This window comes from Panthera uncia, chromosome A2 (assembly GCF_023721935.1).
Source record: "Panthera uncia isolate 11264 chromosome A2, Puncia_PCG_1.0, whole genome shotgun sequence".
Lineage (NCBI taxonomy): Eukaryota > Metazoa > Chordata > Mammalia > Carnivora > Felidae > Panthera > Panthera uncia.
Genome location: NC_064816.1, coordinates 71,028,574 through 71,051,151, shown reverse-complemented (window position 1 = coordinate 71,051,151; position 22,578 = coordinate 71,028,574). Strand labels below are relative to the sequence as shown.

Genomic DNA, 22,578 nt, shown 5'->3' with positions numbered 1-22,578 from the left:
ACTACTTCTCTTAGGCACTCAGGGAAACGCAGTCTTCTACGGTGACTGTAATCTGGTCCCTCTGTCTTTCCCTGTTGGAATGATTCTCCTCTCTTCAGCTGGCTCTGTTCCTGACAGGCTGAGGTGGGAAGCAGACAGATGGACATAAAAATGGCCTTTTTTTAAGTGAACTGTCGTGAGAAGGCCTCTGCTCTCTGGGCCAACAGATGGCTCAAGCCAGCAGTCTCGTGAGGTCTTCTGAGGCCCAGCTGGAACCTTCCAAGGGCACATGGCTATAGGCAATGTGTTTTCCTCCAGCTGCACACTCCCCTGTCAGGGATTAGTTTTCTCCAGTCCACTCTTCGAGGCTATCTCTGTGATGCTGTCCCAGTACATGTTCCCCAGGGGGTCCTGCAGGACAGGATTTTAAATGGCTCAGACCGGTGATAACGGGTCCAGGGAAACACTCACACGTCTTTGCCTGCTCTCGGTGGGAGGATAGCAAGTGCCAATGCAGCACAGCCCTCTCTCTCTGTAGCTCTCTCTGTGTTTCTCTCTGTCTCTGTCTCTCTCTCATCCCTCTCCTTTCTCTTCCTTCCTCTTCCTCACTCTTCTTTTTCTCTCTTCCCTTCTCTGCTCAAAAGCACAGCCTCTCACCTTTAGAATCCTCAGGTGTATGTTCCCCAAACGTGAGGGGACAATATTTACTCAGCCACCTTCGTTAACCTGGAGGTGAGAAGAAACTCCCCATGCCCCATGCCCGGGAGTGAGGAAGACACGCAGGATTTCCAAACTTTTCTGCGTCTGTCCTTTGAGATCTGGAATTGTCTAGCTGGTTTTCAGCATACTAGTCTGGTCCCTCCTTGAGAATGCAACATCTACTGAACGTTGGTGCTTCTATGGAAACTTCCAACTTAGCATTCTATTAAACTACTGTCTTCTGTTCTTCATGATAAACTGCTTTCATGGTGAAATCAATATGCAGAAAAATACAAAGGAGCTTACACAAATTAGTGCAAATGCCAGGAGTTACCACACAGGCACGTAAGCAAAATCAAGTTGTGAATGAACATTTATCGAACACCTATTTGGTCAGTCAGGTAGTATACAGTGATTTGTGTACATTACCCTATTTAGTCCTCATAATACCCTCACAAAGTGGACATTATTATTCTCATTTAATAGATGACTATCCTGAGGTTCTAGGAGGTGAAGTAATTTACCAACAATATCCCGCTGGTTAGTGGCAAAGCCTGGGCTTGAACCTGGCCAGTGGGGAATTTTATTCCTCTATATGCATATCCTAAATTTTATTAAGGACATTACCTTCAATGGCTATTAAGATTTTAGAGGAGACGATTGTTTTTATTGCTGTCATTGCTATCTTTGCAGCATCAGGTTTCATGCAAATTATCCTTCTCTTAATGTGACTGAATGATCCTGACACCTCAAATTCTTCACTCTTGTCTGAGTGTGTTTCCAAAGTTGAAAACCAATAGTAGAGCATCCAGGAGGGATCCTAATCCTAACTGACAGTGGGAAACAGTGGGTAGGTAGGTCTTCCCAGGGGTGGAGCACCTCTCAATACCCATAACACAAGTGTCCAAATGTACACCTTAAATTCTTTTTCAGAGTTGTTCATTAAAGAACTACGTGTCAGCCTTTTTTTTTTCACATCGGTCTAAGATAATTTGTCTCACATCCTGGACTTCAACGATGCCACCTTGAGACACATTGCCATTCCCTATGCCCATACCCAAGCCAGACATTGTTAATCACTGGTGATGCTGTTTTTTTCCTGAACCTTAGAACCTTCAGAGTTCGAGGAAGCCATGGCCAACTGATTGGCGTTGCCTGCAAGATTAAATCCAATTGTCTTTGGTTGAAGTGTCTTCCTCTACTGAAGCTCATCGGCTTCCCTTCATGCCTTTCTCATTCTCTGGTTCAGGTTCTCTGCTAAAGCTCCTCTCAACATCCACACCTCTCTTTTTCCCCATCTTGGACAGAACCAAATGCCGGGAGGCATGAGTTTGCATCTTGGAAAAATCAATTTTGTTTGGGGAATCATTGTATTCTCCTACTTGTCCTGGAATCAGCATCCTAACCAGAGCTGCCAGAATAATTCTAAGTGGGTTTAACCTTACAACAGGAGCACAGTGAGACTAAACTCAATGTGTTGTATAAAGACAAAACCATCCCTTAAAGAAAGAGACAGAATGGCTGTTGCCAGTCCAGAAAGAAGGGGAAGATGATGGGCTGTTTCCGTCCTGGTGATCGCTCACACCAGCTCCCTCGCTCTCCGGTGCTCTTTGTTCAATGCTGGTGTTAACAAAAGCCTCTTGACCAAAAAGTGCTGAGGTTACACAAATATTTGGCAAAGGATTGTCTCTGCTGATGGATTGGAGATGCTGAGAAAGTCACCGATTTACAACGTTGACGGATTTCCTCTTCTTAAAGATATGAGCAACAAAATTACTTGTCAATTTGACATCTGCAAACACATTCTCTGTCGCAGAGTTTAACAGCGTGTCATAGACAATTACGACATGTGGCCCATCAGACGACTTGTCTGGGTGCCCGGGGCTTCTGTGATTCCACCCTCAGCTGCTGCTGATGACACTACATGCGGGCAGCGAATAAATTCAGGGCATGTTACCCTCCATCAGTTCAAATCCATCCCTACTGAGTACCTCAGCCAACCTGAAGTCCATAAGGGCACGGTAGTGTAACGCGGTGACCCTGAATTGCTGAGATTTGCTACAGTCCCAAGATCATCTTTATGATGGCTAAAGTCAGAATTGTGGCTGAATTAACAACAGTCACTGTTGTGTGTAAGCCACCCCAATTTTTATGGAAACAGGGATACATGTGCTGTTTTACACCAGTGGCCATCTTAATGATATTTTTTAGGTGGTCTTGTGACACAGGCTTTATTCTCAGTTTTGGTTTATGCTCCCAACTCCCAACTCCTCTAAGGAGAAAGCCAAGGGGACATGAGCAGCAACCACCAAATAAGTCCCCTGTCAGAGAGGGCAGAACTCCTTTAGGTCGAAAGTTATCATTCCAGTACCAGTAAGGGCCTCGGCCTGGTTAGAGCATTCATCAGAGATGAGTCATTACTGTGAGAGCAGGGGCAAAGACATCGGGGATCATCGCAAACGATGCCTGAGCTGTTTGCTGTGGGATTGATGGGGCAATAACTTCACTCACAAATTTCTAATGTTGCAACCTAGGCATAAAGTAGGCCATGCTTTTTGAATTGAGGTGGAAGTCCACGAATCCAGCCACCCCCACGTCAAGGATTCATGGGGGCATTTTGCGTCGCACTTGGACACCTACGATAGCAGCATAGCAACTGATCTGTGGTCCGTAGTCTCTCGCCACTTCAGTCCATTCTCTCCACACCTTTGTGTTCCTCCCCACCCCTCGAAAACCATCACTGAAGCCCCTGACCCAGGAATTGGACCCTTTCCTGGCAACCTGTCCCTGCTCCACTGTTTCAACCCTCTTGCTTGAAAACTAGTCAATGCCTCATCCCCCATGTTTCTCACCTCCAGCTGGTCTCTTGTTTGGAGTAGGTTCTCCACTTTGCCAAATCCCACCCAACCCTCAAGACTCTGCCCCACCCCCATTTCTTCCATCAGGTCTTCCGACCACCCTCATCGTTCTTCCTCTGATATCACTCATTCATTCCTAATAGTTCTTTGAGCACCCACCAGAGGGATATATAGAGTCTTTTTTTTAATATTTTTTTATGTTTATTTTTATTTTTGAGAGAGAGAGAGACAGAGACAGAGACAGAGCGTGAGTAGGGGAGGGGCAGAGAGACAGAGGGAGACATAGAATCCGAAGCAGGTTCCAGGCTCCGAGCTGTCAGCGCAGAGCCCGATGCGGGGCTTGAACTCACGAACCGTGAGATCAATGACCTGAGCCAAAGTCAGATGCTTAATGGACTGAGCCACCCAGGTGCCCCAAGAGATTCTTTTTTTTCTTACTTTATTGATTTATTTTGAGAGAGAGAGAGAGAGAGCGCGCGCGCTCAGGGAGGGACAGAGAAAGAGGGAAACAGAGAATCCCAAGCAGGCTCCACGCTGTCAGCGCAGAGCCCAACCCACGGCTTGAACTCACGAACAGTGAGATTATGACCTAAGCCAAAATCAAGAGTCAGATGCTTCACCGACTGAGCCACCCAGGTGCCCCCTGGATACAGAGATTCTTATTGGATAGTCCCTGCCACTTTGTGGCACATATCATTTCTCTGTCGAATTGTTAGAATCTTGGCATGTGATGTACCTGTCTTCTTGCTTCCTCCTCTGCCCCCAACTGTATCTTCTTGGTGTCCTCCATGGTGTATGACACCACACTCTAGGTAGAGAAGGGTCCGCACCCGTTAGTTTGTGCCACCAGAGTCTTCAGCATCTGCTAGGAGAGCTGGAAGTTCTCTTGTGCAACTGATGCCTTGCTCAGGAGTCGCAGCCTGCTGGCCTCATTGGCTCAGTGACACATCCTTCCATCAGGAAATCCTTAGCACTGGGAGCCAGAAGCTCAAACTCGAAAGGCTGGTCTTAGGGCCTCGCATGTCTCAGAAGCATCCTCTCTCTCTTTGCCCTCGAGTCAGAGCTCCCCTAACACCAAACATCAGTTTTAATTTCCGGATTCACTTGGCATATGTGCAGATATGGATATTTCCCTTGACTAGCAAAAGGCCTTTAATTTAAAGTACAATTTCTACAAGTAAAATCGCCAGTTTTGGGTAAGGGCCAAAAGCCTCACACCATGGCTGCTCAGGCGTCTCTGGCTTCCTTATGGAGATCTCTCTGGAGTCAGGATCCCAGGTGGCATCTGGGTGAGATCTGTGGAAACACTGAGAGGAATCGGAGCCAACCCAAGCAGAATAGGCACGTCTGGGAATTTTTAGACGACGCAGTGTGTGATCCTCTCTACCCACCACGAATGGGAGATAGTTAAAATCAGCATGTGGTAGTGCACTGGAGAATATTAGAAAACTCGCCATGACGGGGCGCCTGGGTGGCTCAGTTGGTTAAGCGTCTGACTCTTGATTTCGGCTCAGGTCACGATCTCACGGTTAGTGGGTTGGAGCCCCTCAGTGGGCTCTGTGCTGGCAGTGTGGTGCCTGCTTGGGATTCTCTCTCTCCCCCTCCCCTGCTCATATGCTCTCTTTTTCAAAATAAATAAACTTAGGGAAAAACTCCCACAATGCACTGCCAAGTTTTTGACATGCTGAGATGGTCGCCCCAGCGCCCCTGCAAGGGGAACAAAAACGAGAAACCCATGGCTTCACAGAACGCTGCCCACCCCCGCCCCCCACCTGGCAGCCAAACCCTCCTTATTAAAGGTCCTCGCAGTCATGCAGTTCCAGATCCCTCTGGCTCGGCCACTAGTGTGCCCTACCCTCAGCAAGTGATGCTGGGGCTCACGAGAGAGAGCCGGTGGGGAGGAGACGCCAGTGACACCATGTTTTAGTAATGTCGAACACGGTACTGGGAGCGAGGCTGCACTCAGGGGAAAGGCTGGGGGAGTCGTTTGCATTCGCCTTTCTTCTTTCCACCAGGAAAGCAGGCAAAGCGGCTCATTACCGCGAGGCGAGCACAGACTGGTGTCAATCTTCTCGGGGCACAATGCCTCCCAGCCTCTGTGTGCTCTGCAGCTGTCAGGTGCTGCGCCTCGCTCCCAAGCCTTCTCCCGGCTTAGATGCACACTGGCTCCTCAACACGGTGACATCCTGCCTAAAATAGAACCCACAGCCCTGCCCCCTGAATGGAAGCATCCGGCTTCCACAGGCCTTCCAGCGAGGCCGATCCCGTGGGGTGGGGCTTCTCAGGCCTAAGACACGGGGAAGCCAGAGGGGACAGGTGAGCACAGGTGCGGGACAGGGGGCCTGTTCCCCAGGCCTCCCGACACTGCCCGTGGGGTCAGAGGAACAGCCTGTGAATCCTGAGCTGCTCAGAGCAAGACCACTCATCAAGAAAGCACTCATGTGCTCTAAAGGACTGATGCGGACCTGACCTTGCAGCACTGATAGGGCGCGTTCAGGGCCATGCTGCGGGCGGGACGTTGCAGGTGCTGCGCTCAGTGAGACTCTGGAGCTGCAGGCTCCCCAGGGACCTGCGCACCTCTCTCGCTCTCGAAGTACCTACTGGATCTTCACTGGCAGTAAGACAACTGCCACCGATACTTAGGATTCACACAGCGGCTCCGGTGGTGCCGCCCCACAGGGGCTTTGGTGGTGGGAACAACGGCCAGTGGGGAGGGGCAGTTTCTCCGTCATCATCTCGGTCACTGATCGGTGCGGGCTTGCGGCTCTTCCGGGGTCCTCGCTGCATCCGGGATCCCGAAGGTAGCTGAGTCTAGACACCATTCATTCCGAAGACATTTACTGAGAACCTATGTCCGAAGCCCTCTTGGAGTACAGTGTGGGCAGGAAACAGAATCATTTATAAACTCAGACCACAGGCAGCCTATTGCCTGGAGGAAAATTGCAAACGGGACACAGTGCCCTCCCTGACAAGCGGGTCCCCTCCCGTGTCCTCCATGTGGTGGGCACCAGGTGACATAATGGAAGACCAAACATCCGGGGGTCAGCCGGACCTGGACTCCAGCTCTGTCACAAACTCCTCCATCAGGTGACAAGTAGCCTCCGTGGTCTTATCCACGTAAAGGAGGCGGGACTGACGCCCACTTCATAGCTGTTGTAAGAATGTGGAATGAATGAAACCATATACATGAGAGCACTTCCTGGGACAGTATTATTAATATGTCCTGGTGGCCCCCAGGCCACGTTACCACAGTTCACATCTGGGAGGGGACCCTGCAAGGTGACTCAAAAGATCCTGTGCTGTGCAGGAGGAAGCATCCAACCACCGGTTCTGTGACTCCCCCAGGAGAGTCCATAAGCTGGGGAAACATCGATCATATTTTCGTTTTGCAAGGATTAAATTTGTCCCTAGCAACACACAACTGTGATCTACGTTTCCAGGCCTCAGAGACGCGCTGCACATTTGCTGCCCTGCCCGCTGCTCCCTTTGTCCTTAGCACAGTGACTGGGTCCAGCCGGGCCCCTCCTGCTGGACACTCCACACCATCCCTTCACTGAAGCCAGAAGCTACCAGATGCAACAAGAAACCTCTGCCACCGGCCACCGGAGCCTTGAAACTCTAACCCTGAGGACCCAGTGTCAAACCCATTGTTTCAAATGCACGTTTTCAAAATTTCTGTCCTCAGTTGTCATGTCAACTCTATTTTAAGAGTTTCAAACATTTGTTTATGATTCCAGTTCTCTCAAGCCTTCAGAAAGCTGAGGCTCTTGGACTGAGCTGGTAGGCGGCACAGCTGCCAATGGAATCCTGTCTCCCTGACCCCAGAACCTGGGCTCTTGACCACCATGAGCACCAGGATGCCGACACCCCAGTTCTGGTTGGGATGTCAGGGACTTTGAGCGAGGAGCAGGGTGTTGGTAGAATAGAGGAGAGTGAGGCAGAGGAAAGGGTGTGTGTTTGAGGTGCTCCTGTGGATTAGGGAATGTGGCTCCCCAGTCAGACGAGGGCCTTGGTTGCCATGAGATGTCCATCTTCTATCTGGTTCTAAGACAAAGTAGACATCTTGCTGCCCCTGGCAGAAATCCCAGGTTTATGCCCTCACTGCAGCTTGATTTTACTTTTAATAAAATGCTTCCCCCTTCCTTCCCATGCACTTCACTCGTGTGCTCATCCCTCCCGCAGACGCTCATGCCCTGCACTGGCTTCCCTACCCACATCTCCAGATGTGTTCACAGTCTCTGAATTCACTCTCGGGAGCCACCTTCAGAAAGCAGGGCGTGAATCGTCTTCGGTGGCATGCGCAGACTCAGGGCAGAGCCCAGCGCCTCACCTTTGGGCCTGTCTCTTGCAGATTATTGGGACCATACCTCTGATGCCGAATCCGGGGCCATCGAGCCAAGCAGCGAGTGGCACTCAAGGCCTGCAAGTGCAGCCCATCACCCCCCAGCTCCTGACCAACGCCCAGGGCCAGATCATTGCCACGGTCATCGGGAACCAGATCCTGCCAGTGATCAACACCCAGGGCATCACGCTCTCACCCATCAAGCCCGGCCAGCAGGTAACCGCTCCACATCTCCTTCCCACTCATCTTCTGTTTGGTCTCAGTCAATGGAAGAGTCATTTTTAAATCACAAAATATGGAATCCCTGATCCTACCATCTCAATGATTTTAAAAGGCAAGGCGCTCTTTTTTCATCCTTAGTGAATATGGGTAAGGACTAAGTAGCTCTCTAATCTGAAAATACAAATCTGTTAAATTATAAACAGGGACAGTGGCCTAAAATTCAATAGGGATGTGTTCTTGCTTCCACATTTGTGATACGTAATTTTCAGTTTTTAAAAGGGGTCAAGAAGGAGCCAAGACCATTTATGTCCTAACTGTAAATGAAAAAAAAAAAAAAATCACTCCATCGTGGACTAAAGCAGAGAACGTCCTGTAACAGGACAGGTGTGTACAATACGCAGAAGTGGGAGTGACACACAGCTTTGTCCAAAGAGTTTTGAGTTCTCACAGAGAAAATGGTTTGGGGAGTGACTATCGATGGACAAAGACGGAGTAGGAGTTACCCAGGCAAATAATGGGATCACAACATTCCAGGCCACGGGAACAGCAGGCCCAAAGGCAGGGAAAGATGAAGGAGGATAGAGGTTGGGAGACAGAAGAAAGGCTCATGTGATTGGAGCACAGGGGCAGGCTGAGGGCAGTCATGGAAAGGGCTCCATGATCAATCTGAAGAGGATGGCCTTTGTCTCTGTGTGATCTTGAACACATCACACACCGTCGTTGTGCCCCCCGTTTCCTCATCTGTAAAATGGGCATAACCGGTACCTATCTCACAGAGCATTTTGTGAAGACTAAATGAATCAACATAGTGGTTAGTGCCTGGCCCACCATGAGCACTTACATAGTCACGAGGATGGTGATGATCATTTACCCTGCAGCCCCAGGAATCTGTCCAAGGTATTTAAAGAGAGGAATGATATGCTCAGCTTTATTTTTCAAGAAGACAACTCTGGTAGCAGATGGAGGTTGAGCTGTAGTGATGAAACGTCTATTGCAAACAAGCCACTTAGGAGGCGACAGCAAAACACAAAGAAGAATTTATGAAAGCACGTACTGGTAGCTGAAATAAGGGTCTGGATTATAGTAGCGCCCGGGACAGCATCTGAGAGTCACGAGTGCATACATTGTAGCTGAAAACAAATCCAACATCCAGAGAAACCATGACAAGAGAAGGAAGATAAGGAGAGCATGAGGGGCAAGAGAAGAAAGAAAGACAAAGCAAAGGAGTCACTTTGGGAGACATCAGCTTTTAAGGTAGGGAAGATGGAGGGAGAGGTAGAAAAGGTGGCTGAAAAAGCAGGAGAGGAATCCGAGCGTAACAATCTAGCATCCAAGAGTGTTTAAAAAGTAGGCAGTGGTCGCAGTGTCGAATGCTACAGGGATGAAATCAGGCAAAGCAACGGAGATACCTTAATCCCTCTGTATCTTTGTTGTACCATTTTAAAGTCTGAATCCACTCTATTTGAAACATTTTGAAACAAGCAGCTGGGGGAGTGAAGAAGCACAAGTCGGGCAAGGCTAAGATCCAGATGTGCAGTTGGAGGATGCGCTAACAAAAGAAAGGTGGTGGGAGGGGAAGACGAATACTCCCAGTGGGTGCAAGACTGAGTAGATGGCCTTGGGAGTTGTTGGAAAACCATACAATGCAAAGCATCTAGCAAGGAAATAAAATTCAAAGGAAAAAGGAAGGAGAAAGCACTGATAAATTCTTCATCATTCATCTGCAACAAAGTAAAAGTCTCTCTCCAGAGACCTCGGCCATTTGGCTTCTGATCCAACCACAGGTACATCCCGTTCTTGGTGGCACTCAAAGGCTATGCTTGGAAAATCCATTTGCTTGTTCAATAAAGATTTTTAAAAATCTGTTGATATATATAGTTATGGACCACCTACTATTTGTCAGGCACCGTACCTGGAAGCTGGGCTGGTCGACATGACAGATAACATGAGCCTTTCCTTCATGGAGTTCATGATCTAGCGAGGAAGATGGACATTCATCAAAGACTCACACAAATATGTACCTAAGATCCACAGTAAGTGCCATGAGAGAGTAGCAAGGGGATCTATGAGCGTGTCTGGCAAGGAGACCTCGTCCACTGAGGGGCAAACGCCAGGAAAAACCAAGCCAGGTGTGAACTCACTTCCCAGAGACAGAGACTCTGGTCTCATGCCCTTTGGTTCTGCCTCCAAATCTAAATCACTGCTGGGCGGAAGTGGGGGCAAGTTTCCCAACCCCCCCTTTTTCCTCAGCTTAACCACAGGCACTGGTACAGTCCTGCCAAATATATCACTGAGAACTTCCTTCCCTTCTCCCCACTCCCGAGATCTCTCAGCTAGTTTATTTATTTTGCGTAACATCTACAAGGTGCCATTGGATCCTCTACCTTCTACGTAGGTCCCCAGATAAGCCAAGAGCCTCTACATTTTATTGGCTTTTTAAGACCTATTTCTATCTGTTCAAAACTATGCTAAAATTATCTCTAGGGGGAGAAAGGAGATTGGCCTCTTTTCATACAATCTGCTAACAACTATTCCTGTCAGCAAAGCCAAGTTGTAAATTGCCACGAAGGTGATGAATTAATTATAAATCATTAACATTTAATACAAAGTAGCTCTCATCCTCACCTTGGATGTCAGAGGAGAGTGTTTCGGTGATAGACTCTACCAGTTACATACAATTGCAGCCCTAGATTTGAGGCAATGCAGTTTTAATCCAGGAGAAGGACATAGCCAAGAAATGGCAAATGATGGCGCCATTCCTTCACTCCTTGTCCAAAGTAAATGTCGTTGATCCCTTGCCACAGTCCCTCTCATGAGCACAGATGCACCTCAGGAACATTCTCACACCACACCTGTTGGTCCCTAGAACAAACTTCATTTTCACTACGGGATCATCTTGTCCTCTGCTGGTCTAACCACCATGACCATCTTCTTCACTGTAGAATTGGAGACCTAGCCATTGGGAAGAAACAGCCAGGCCCTTGCGTGTGGAGGGGATGCCTTGCAAATCCAATTTGTATCAGTTACAACCAACATCCCAGAGATCCGGACTGTCCTCGACGTACATACACCTGCCTCCCTCATGTATGTGCATATGGAGAGAACACATGAGCACAGCTGGAAAAGAGTGACATCCGAACCGTCCAGAATCTCCCCAAGTCACCGCAGGCACTCCCCGGGCAAGTGCCAGTGGTCTAGTCTAATCCCAGAAAGATCAAGGGAACCAATGGTGAACCTGGTCAGAAATATCAGGAAATGGTAGAAATAAATGCAGGACTACTACTCTTTCTTCTTGGCATCAGCTCTGAAACAATTTGAAACACCTTGGAGCATATAGTAAAGTTAACAAGTTGGGTGAATCGACAGGAGGTGCACTAGTCTGAGTCCTGGATGTAAAAGCTGGGATTCTGAGGATAGCAGATCATAAAATGCCCAAGAGTCCAAAAGTAAAAAGCTCAGAGCTGGAGGTATAAGGATAGTGGTCTTCAATTTTTTCTTTAAATATAACCCTTTACATTGAAGAAATATAATACAGACAACCACTAAAAAATAAAGGATTTCTATCATACAGTAGAGAAGTTTCTCAATTTATTTTTTCATGTGATTTATGACAAATGCTTGATCTCACAAGAGCATGGTTCCAACAGTAAAATACGCCATAAATTACAGGAACAGAAAGTTCCCTGACTCAACACTCAGAAGGGAGTTCACTTCAGTGGAGTGAAGCACACGGCCCTTGGACCAGACAACCTGGGGTGATCTGTTTTAATTTAATAAAAATAATTGCATCTTCAATTTCATTTTAACATCTGCCTACCATTAACTAAAGGAACCTGAAGATCTAAGAGTCTCCCATCAACTGCTCCTGATCATGCTTTATTCCAATGATAAAAGATTGAGATCCTGCAAAGTGACCATATGAAATGCAAACAAAATATTTTTTAAAAATATACCAAGATTCGATAGCCCTACATATAACCTTCACAGAATCACATCAGAGATTCTTGGGGAGCAGTTCAAGAGAATAAAATTCAGAAAAAGACTAGATAAAAGAAGAGACAGAAAGATGGAAGTATGTTTCTGTGCATAAAAAAAAAAAAAGAAAAGAAACTACTTAATACAAATATTTGGTGGAGCTTGAAAGTAACCTTTTGTTCCCTCCATGGGACCCTGCAGCGCTGGTGAATTATGGTAAACTCTCCCACCAAAGGGAGAGTGTCCCAGATCCCCCAGGTTGCCCTTCCTACCCTGTGACCGTGAACTCATAACTTCTCCATAAGCAGCACAGACGTCATTTTTGTGTATATTTATTCTTCCCTTGACTAAATTCCAGCAGAAGGTAGTGGGAGACATTTGAAAGAAAAAAACAATGTTGCAATTTGGAAAATCAAAGCAGGGAAATTTTCCAGAAATTAAATGCCATAGCTATAATGCTTGGAGACTGCCATCTATGAAAACACTCAATTTCTCTTCAAAAAGTAATCTTGGTGTTAACAGGAAACCAAAAGAAAGTAATTCATTTAAATTGACTCCCTGAGGCGCTTGGGTGGCTCAGTTGGTTAAGCATCCGACTTCAGCTCAGGTCATGATCTCTCAGTTCGAGGGTTCGAGTCCCACGTCAGGCTCTGTGTTGACAGCTCAGAACCTGGAGCCTGCTTTGGATTCTGTGTCTCCCTCTCTCTACACCCCTTTCCTACTCATGCTCTGTCTCTCTCTCAAAAATAAATAAACATAAAAAAATTTGTTAATAAAAATAAAATAAATTGACTCCCCAGAATGCCATCTGATTATCCAAATCCATCCATTTTTTTTCCCAAGTAAATACAACATGTACTCCCTTACCTGTTTTTGAAAATCAACCACTCTTCCTAGCCCCTGCCTGAATCCGTGGTTCCCAATTTTTTTTTCTTGGAACCACCCAGAATGAGACATAAATGAGACATTTCCACCTACCAGGGTGGCGTTTTCCTAGATGGATGAAATGCGTATCAGTGACTCCAACACAAAACAGCCCTTTGACCTTCCAGCCACACAACCGGGCATCTCATCCTTCTGGTCTCCCCTTGTCACTCCCTGTCAAGCCCAGCCAACAAGCTCTCTGCACATGCTGTGCCCTGGCCTGGAATGCCTTTCCCACCTTCTCCCTCTGGAGAGCTCCAGCCACCATCCCTCCATCCAGGATGCCTCCTTCTCGAAGCTTCCCTGCATTGTTCCCTCAGCTCTGCTTTCCCCCTGCTCTATTCATTTTCATCAGCTGTGCTGTCGTTAGGACTCTGTACCTGAAAGGCAGGAGCCAGAATGGCGGCCTCATTCCAGACTCTGCCCGTGGTGGGTGCTCAGTCAATTGTGTTAGGTTTAATTGCTGCCCAATTAATGGAGTTTTCCTCTCCAGCATCCCAGAGCCATGCTTCCAGAGTGGCCCAGCTCAGGCCCTTCTGTGCCTTTCCAATTCCGTGTGTTCTGTCAGTTTCCAGTATGTTCCACATTAACGCCTCTAGACAAGCTTGAGAAGAGCTTCCACACAGCACTGCCTTCTCTATTCATCTCTCTCCAGAATGTCAGCACCTTCCTCTGGCAGCACTCTCTCACCTTATTATCTCAACTACGTCTAGTCCCTCATTTGCTGCCCTGCTCTGTCTCTGAAGAGCCCCGGTTGTGTGTCTCAGGCTTGTTTTAGGACCATGGTGGCCTTCCCTGCCTGTGTCTGGATGTCTCCCCTAAATCTTGCCCCCATCCTGCCCTCCACACCTCCTCCCAGCCTCACAGGGCCTGGTGTGAGGGACGCTGCTATCAGCCCTCTTTCTTGAGCCCACTGTACTCAACTCTCTTGCAGACAGGAAGTGTCTGAAGGAGTCTAATATCTGGGCTTCTTCCTGCTTAGGTTAAAGAGCTGTTTCAAGGTCACAGAGAGAACTAGAAGGAAAATCCAGAGAGTCTCCAGGACCCTACCAAAAGGATAGCTCCCTTTTTGCTTTTTTCAAACTTTCCAAAAGATAATTCAAATCTCCACTGAATGTCAGGTTTCAGGCCCTCAAAATGTTTCAAGTTAGCCTGACCTGATGTAAACCCTAAATCTTCGCACATCTAACACCGGAGCTCCTGTCCTACCCACAGTAGAGTGAGCTCCTCAGTAACAGGCATACATTATGTCCTCCTCGTCCTTGAAGGTTCTTACTAAATCTGGGCTCTGGCTTCTCTTCCCTGGACATAATAAATCCACTTCCTTTACCCTTTTTCGAAGAGAAGCTCCTTCCAAAACCTCATGTGGTCCCCCAACCATCAGCATCACCTGGGAACTTGTTAGAAATGCAAATTCTTGAGCCCCATCCCAGACGGAATGCATCAGACACTCTGGGCGAGGGTGGGGGCACATGATCTGTGTTTTAACAGCCCTTCCAGGTGATTCTGACAAAAGCTAAATCTTGAGACCCACTGACTTAATTTCTCTTCAAACTATTATAAGGTACACAGCACACACTTGGAAAAATGCCAACCAGCGTGGGGAGGGAGAATCATGATGTCCCCCCTTCTGCCAGAACCCTTGGGGTTCTGTTCACGTTCTCATTGTACCACATGGGGATTTAGCCTGTGGTTCATTATGGCTCCCTCCCATTTGTAAAAGGCCAGACCTGCTCCATTTTGCCTTGGCGTAATTGGAGAGATTTTCTTTCCCCCAAGTTAATCTCTATTTAATCCCATTTGAATTTTACTGTTTATATGCATTCATTCTTCCAACTTGTCTAGCACATTCTACACTTCATTCCATTTTCCAAGACACTTGTCACCTCCACTTATTTTTATGGCAATTGTGGATTTAATTAGAAGGTGCTTTATTCCAGGAACTAAAACGTTATTGAGGATAGACTGTGCGACACATGGAAGCTATATGGGGACCAGTGGCACAGAAAACAAGAAAGTCTGGGAAGCGTGCTTATACTTGAATTTACTTTTGCTGAATACATTAAACACCCAGCAATTCCAACCAACACAAACAAACCCACAAAGGCCGCCTCTGAAAGGCAACAGGAATCCTGTTCTTTCCTGTGTGTCATTTCCTGTGCAAGATGGACGTTCCTTCCTCATTCCCCGGGTAATGCAAAGCCCCGGGCTAATATCAACTGCCCCCTTCCCTCTCCTTTTTTGTTGAGTCTGTGCTCTCAGCCTGTACGAGACTGCTTGGGCTGCCATAACAAAGGGCCACAGAGAGAGAGAGGGTGAAATTTATGGTCTCACGGCTCTGGAAGCTAGAAGCCCAAGGTCACTCCGTCAGCACAGATGCCTTCTCCTGAGGCCTCTCTCCTTGGCTTGCAGGTGTCCTTTAGCATCCTGTGTCCTCACATGGGCTTCCCTGTATACCAGTCTGTGTCCTAATCTCTTCGTTTAAGGACACCAGTCACACTGGATGAAGCCCCGCCCTACTGACCTCATTTTAAGTTAATTACCTCGTTGAAGAACTGATCTCCAATTATAGTCACATTCTGAGATACTGGAGGTTAGGACTTTAGCACATGAATTTGGGGTGGGACACATTTCAGCCCATAACACAGCCTACTTACATCTGACTTACATACAGCTCAATAAAAGGCAAGAAAGTGATTATTGGAACTTATGGAAATAAATTCCAGCCCCTTTAGGCAGTGAAGTGAGGGTAAAGTGAATATATAGAAAATATGGTCAGATGAACATGATACTGACTGAGTAAAATAACTTTCGGGTACTACAGATAAGCGGGACTGATCAGGCAAAGGACAGTCTGTAGGCAACTCCACTTGAGATGTGCCCCAAACTACACCAAAATCATCATGCTCTCGCCACCTATGACTACCATGTTTCCTTTAAAAATATGACATTTTAAATACTTCGGGACCTGTAGAAAAGAATCCTGAACTCAAAAAATACTTACATTGTCATATTGAACAAAACAGATATGTTCAAAATGATAGATCACCGTCTACATTTGCGCTGATCAGCTCTCCCAGTGTGGTTCACCGTGACCAATTTGAGCACATCTCATTTGCTTCCACGCCGCCCAGCTAGAGCTGCCTGCTGTCTCCCTGACTCATCACTGTCTGCAGTGGTAGACAGTAGGGTGGCCGCGTGCCTACAGGAAGGAGGGCTGGTGCGTGGGTCAGACTTCCTTGGCTTCAAAGCCCGCTTATACCTGCCGTATGACCCCAGGTAGGCCATGCGGCCTTTTTAAGTCTGTTGCTTCTTCTGTAATGACAACACCGATACCGAATGAAGAGGGCTAATGCCAAGATTTAAAAGTATATGCAAAGACACGTGAGAAGTATCCCATAAATGGTAGCCATATGGTATCCATATAGTCAGACTCTCAAGAGCAAGACAATAGAACCAAACATTGGCCTTCATGAAAGCTTCTTACGTTTCCCTTTCTCTCCAGGAAGGGAAAGGAATAGTTTTTCCTTCAGGCTTCTAGCTTGTCCCTAATTCCCTGCACTTTCTTTTGGGAAACTATTCCAATGTTTTTTTTAAACTATTCCAATTTTTATGGCCAGTCATGTTTGAGGCATTTATACACCTATTTCTTTTGCCAATTATGCGCTACAAGTAATGCATGATTTTCAGATTTAAGTCAGTGTCTGAAAAACAACATCATTAAATCTCATTAAATAACATTTTTCTAATGCTGCGTATGTAAAGTCCATTAAAGTTTTATATTGAATCCCAGAGTTGTTTCATGAAGTGGCTTAAATCTCTGCTTTCCCTTTTCTTATTTGATACATATAGTTTAACCACAATATTTCTAAAGATTAATGCATCAAAATCACTAAACTAAGAATATCACAGATAAGGTTATTTTTTGGTCACTTACCTGGAAGAATTACAATTTTAGGGATGGGAAGTAACAGAGGTGGTCCCTCTACCATCCTCTTTTTCTGAGGGAAGAAGTTGTAAAAGAGGGTCAATCTCTGGGCTCATTTTGGTATGTACAAAAGGCTATCCTATCTGGACTTACAGGTGATTCTAATTTTTTTTTAATGTGTATTTATTTTTGAGAGAGAGAGGGAGCAGGGGAGGGGCAGAGAGAGAGACACAGAATCTAAAGCAGGCTCCAGGCTCTGAGCTGTCAGCACAGAGCCCAACACGGGGCTCGAACCCATGAATGATGAGGTTGTGACCTGAGCCGAAGTTGGACGCTTAACCGACTGAGCCACCCAGGACCCCCATGGGCTTACAAGTGATTCTAGAATTAACAGATACATGTTTACACTGGCCACTGGAATTAGATATGTGGGTTCCATTAAAGATGCTACTGCTTATATAATCTTGATTCTTGACAAGTAAGAACTTTTCAGGATTTTTATTAGTTTTTCCATACTGTCTGGTTGAACTTTGGAGGGAAAACAGAACCCCGGTGTCTTTTAAAAGTGCTTATTTACTTTGGAAGAAATATATCTTTGTTAGATTCTTAGATATCTTAGATTCATCTCATTCTCTGTGTGGGCATAGAACGAGCTCTTAAAAGAACTATTTAATTTTCTTCCTGAATTTCTTCTCCTGCATAGCTTAATGCATAAGCCCTAGTCAAAAAAGAAGCTTTTTGACTCCTTCGTGAGATTGCAGCCCACTAATTTTTTTCTCTCTGAGTTGTGCCTGAGAAAGAAAAAAATTAATTGATTATTGTCTTACCCAGTTCCTTGATGGTGCTTTACCACACCCAGGGCCAATAAAATATTGATGGAATGGTAAAGACAGAAGACTATCTCATGATTCAGTGACTCAAAACTGTGAAAAGCTTTTGTCAAGTAACAATATTTGGAAGGACAACTCAATAAGTTAGAAGGGGTAGACTGACATGCAAATATCCATCACATTTTATTAAGCAAATTAAAAATAGATTTCATCTTTAATATGTGTCCCTACAGAATAAAAGTTACTGGATTCAATTGTTGATTATGTGCTCAGCAGATTGGCTAATTACTTTGCGCAGATGCTTGATGCATATTAATTTGGGTTCCATGTCAATTATGACTATCTTTGTTCACAATCCAGTCTCCACTTAGCACAATTCAGTAACAATAAGGATGTTCACTTGAAATGTAACTGCAAGCAATTCTGATGGGGGACAGAATGGCATCGTGGAAAGAGCCATGAGCTATGAGTGATAGCCTGGATTCTAATGTGTTCCAGACCCCATGATCTTGGGCCAGGCATTTACTCCTCATCTTCGTGCTAGGCATAGCTGCTGCATAGGGATGTCATGTGAATCCAGGGAGCCAGAGCATCACCATGAGGGACCAGAAGGGGAAATAGCTCTTTAGGCACATGTCCAAAGTAGCACCTTAGTAACAGTTCTTTGAAGGTAACACATTAACTGATGGTTACAAACACATTAGGGGATTTAAAAGACTGACAAATCCCAAGCGTTGGCAAGGATATAGAGCAGCTGGAATTTTCATATATTGCTTGTGGGAATATGATGTGCTACAACCATTGGAAATCAGGTTGGTGCTTTCTTTAAAAAGTTCAACATGTATGTATAGTATGAGGCGATAACTTCCATAGTTCCACTCCTAGGTATTTACATAAGAGAAACGAAAACACAAGTATGCACAAAGACTTGTACATAAATGTTTATGACCGCTTTATTCATAATAGCCCCAAACTGGCAACAACACAAATGTCCATCCACAGATGAATGGATAAAGAACTTGTGGCAGAGACATCCATATAAATATAGATACATACACTACCAATATATACTATACCTACTACTCGGTGATACGAAGAGACAATGCTGCTGACACATGCAATGAAATGAACCTTAAAAACAGTATCCAAGCAAAAAAACCCAGGTTAAAAAAAAAGGGTACATACTGTATGATCCCATTTTTAGAATCATGCCAAATGAGTCCGTTGTGACAGAAAGTGGGACAGTGGTTGTCTAGAACTGGGCACTGGGGGGAAACTGATTGCAAAGGGGATTAGGGAACTTTACGGAACGATTGGATGGAAGGTTCTATATCTTGATGTGATGGTGGTTTTACAGATGTACCTATTTGATAAAACTCATCAAGCTGTATGCTTGAAATGGGCAAATTTCATCATGTATAAATTAGATCTTGATAAAATTGAATGAAAAACTGAATGCATACACACACACACACACACATAGGGAAAGCAGTGACAAATGTCAATCTGAAATGTCCCAGGCTGGCTATCAGATACTGAGAAGGCGGTCGAAGATTGGGGCCTGACCTGATTCTACTCCCAGCCTGACTTCCTTTTATAAAAACTCTGCTACACTTCTGTGCATGTGATGATGGCCATGAAGGCAGTTTGTAAACCAAGAAGTGCTATCTCCCACCACAAAGAGGGCAGTGGCTGAGGCTGATGGTGCACCTGTCTAGGATCTTGAGCTGCCCTGAGTGTCTGCTTTCTAGGAGGCAACACCCGCAAGGAGAGAGACCCCTCCTGGGTCTCCAAGGGGACCTGGTACCTGCAATCATTTCCCTTTCCTCTAACCTTCCTCTCCTCGGCTGGACTTCTCTCACTGCTCAGAACCACCGGCCTTTGATGAGCTGTAAAGGAGTCATGAATAAATGGACATAAAGACAGCCTTTCTCCAGGCACACTAAATTCTGAAAATTAGGTTAATTCTTGCTTGTGGCCTTGTGACTAAAAGCTTGAGCCCCAGGGTCAGGCTTCATGTGTCCAGATACCAGCTCCTCCACACCTACTGGATGAATGTATAAAAACCCTTTAACCTCTCAGAGCTCCGGCTTCTTTGTCTGCAAAAGAGAGGTCAAAACAACACCCACTTCACAGGCTGATACGAGCAAGGGCATGAAAGTCCTTAACACAGGGTGGCATGGAGTAAGAAAGTGACAACTGAAAGCTACAAATATTACTAGATATTTTTGTCCTGGCCGCCCTAGCTTCTCTCAGTTTCCTATAGGACATCAGAGAACGTTTTTCCCAGCCAGACTCTTTGATCCGGGGGAGCAGAAAGTCCCCGTAGTCAGTTCACACTCAGCCTAAATGGGAACTTTCCTAAAAATACCAGTTACGTAAGACAAAATGGTTGAGCGCAGCCACACCTTTAAGACCAAGTTCCACACTCCGAGGTCATTGTGAGCATTGTATTTCATCTGTACATACTTGAGAAAGAAACCTGTCAAGTGCTCTGTAATTGTGTGAACAGGCAAAAAGAGTCCAGCCACACGCCTTGGTCGAGAAATGTAGAAAATTGGGTGCTCCAGCAAGCCAAGTAGGGAATTAATAATATATTTAAGATTACTAATAAAATGCCTGTCAAGCAAGCAGCAACATATTATATACAAAAAAAAAAAAAAAATCCTGCCTGTTGTGTGGAGTTTACACTGTTCCTGAGAAGTATATATTCTTGGAAATAACAATTCAACCCCAGACGAAACTTCTATTCCCTGGCATTTCCACCCCCCCCCTCTGATTTTTCACTCATGTGTGTATTTTTTTTACATCCCCCCCTCCCATGTAGCTCCACCAACCCTCCCAGACGTCAGTGGGTCAAGCAGCCTCCCAAAGCAGCCTTCTGCACCTGGCTCACAGCCAAGCATCCATGTCTCAAAGCCCAGTCCGGCAGGCTTCCTCTTCTTCCTCCTCATCCTCCTCTTCTTCAGCTTTGAGCGTGGGCCAGTTAGTCAGCAGTAAGTATCCTTTCTGGCTCGGTTAAATCATGGTGGCCTTCTTGTTGCCTATCTGCAATGCCTTCCGTTTTCTTTCTCTCTCTCTCTCTCTCTCTCTCTCTCGGTCCCCTCCTTCTTTCTCTCTGCCCCCCTCCCTCCCTCCGTCCCTCCCTCTTTCTCTTGCTCTTTCAACATCAAAGAGGAATTTCCTGGCCCTCCTAGGCCAATGCTGGAATAAGGTCCATGCCCGGGGCCAGAGGGCTCCCCCAAAGCACACCCACCTCGATGTGCACACGTAGGGGCTGATTTCCACCTCAAGTGCTTTCTGATGTGCTGAGTCAGTCCTGCCACTTCAGAAGGGAGAAACTGATCAGCTTGCAGGGCGTGAGCCACAGAGCTCAGAACTGAAATAACCAACAACAGGCGCTCAGCCAGCAGGTCAAGCTGCTTTTCTGTGTGTTTGAAGTCCCCTGCCATCCTATTTGTAGGTGTCAGAGGAAATAAAAGAGAGCGTGCCTGTGGGCGGGCGGGTGTGTGTGCACACTGAACTGGCTCCAGTGGCATGTGGGGGAAGCTGCATGGACCAGAATCGGATGAGAAATCTCTGAACAACCATTCATAAAATAAGCCTGCAAGTCGGCTTCCACATATATACATATAATTTTTAGAAATGGTATTTGGCCCCAGGTAAAGACGGCGTATGGATCACATGCAAATCGAAACTTACTAAGATGAAAGGGACCATGGCCCGATTTGATGTTAGATGTTCACCTTTCGTGCAATTTTTACTCATATATTAAAAAATCACAGAATGCACACTTAGATTATAATTCTCCAGGAGCCGAAAATCTAGTAATTATAGGTTTAAAGGGCTAAAGCACTGCATAGACATCTGTGCATAAAATAAGGACAAATGTGAGTATCTGTGTTTGGTCAAGTGTCATAAATGACTTGTCATAATAGGAACAGTGGGGATCCTCACATATCATCTGTAATGCAAAGCAAAATAGAGGATTTCCATGCCCTCCCCATACAAGCAATCCTTCCCCCCCCAAAAAGAATATATGTATGAATATATGTATGTATATGCATACATATATATATATATATTCAATTATATGGATGATTATATGGAGAATTATATGGAGGAGAAAATGAGGAATTATGGGGAGATATTAAAATGCCCAGGAACTTCAGGGGACTAGCCTGGAGGCTCTTGGTCTCAAATATGGGTCAACATCAAACAGAGTTTCGGGATACACACAGAGTTTACCATCAACCAGTTATTTTTAAATATTTAAATATACAAACGCTGTCGTTTGGGCCAGAAACTCCAGTCTTACTTGAATAAAATCATAGATACAATTAATCTAATTATAGCCAGATTTTCCCCAATAAAGACACTCCTCATCACAGTGTTGCCAGACAAGATTTCAGCGTCATTCAAAGTCGATATTCCACCTAAGTTTACGCAAAATACTCTATTTGTAAATAGCATCAAGGTCATAACTTTAGGATAGGCTATTAAGCTTTGGTCCTGAAAGAAAAAGAACTGAGACCAAACATCTTCTAGAGAAGAAATACGTTAAATATGATACAGTAAAGTACAAACCACCCCGCAAATACAGGATTTTACACAATGTAGACAGTCACATTAGAAGACTAGAGAGGTGAACGAATGGATGAACACACAGACAGACGGATGGATGACTCTGGATTCTCTCTAGTCACTTGTCTCAAACTGGGAGGGAAAGGATTAGCCTTTTTCAGAAATCAGTAATAGAGCTACTTCATGGGACAGATGGAATTTCAGTTGTACAGTTGCCAATGGGACATGTAAGTTCTA

At 45.7% G+C, this 22,578-nt stretch overlaps 1 protein-coding gene across 1 annotated transcript in view; it reads left to right on the top strand.

The window, feature by feature from the left end:
* Positions 1-22,578, top strand: part of POU6F2 (POU class 6 homeobox 2) — a 461,044-nt gene that overhangs the window by 426,298 nt on the left and 12,168 nt on the right. The window contains exons 8-9 of the mRNA XM_049642770.1: positions 7,888-8,094; positions 20,585-20,753. Of these exons, the coding sequence (XP_049498727.1) occupies positions 7,888-8,094; positions 20,585-20,753 (376 nt within the window). The remainder of the gene's footprint in view (positions 1-7,887; positions 8,095-20,584; positions 20,754-22,578) is intronic.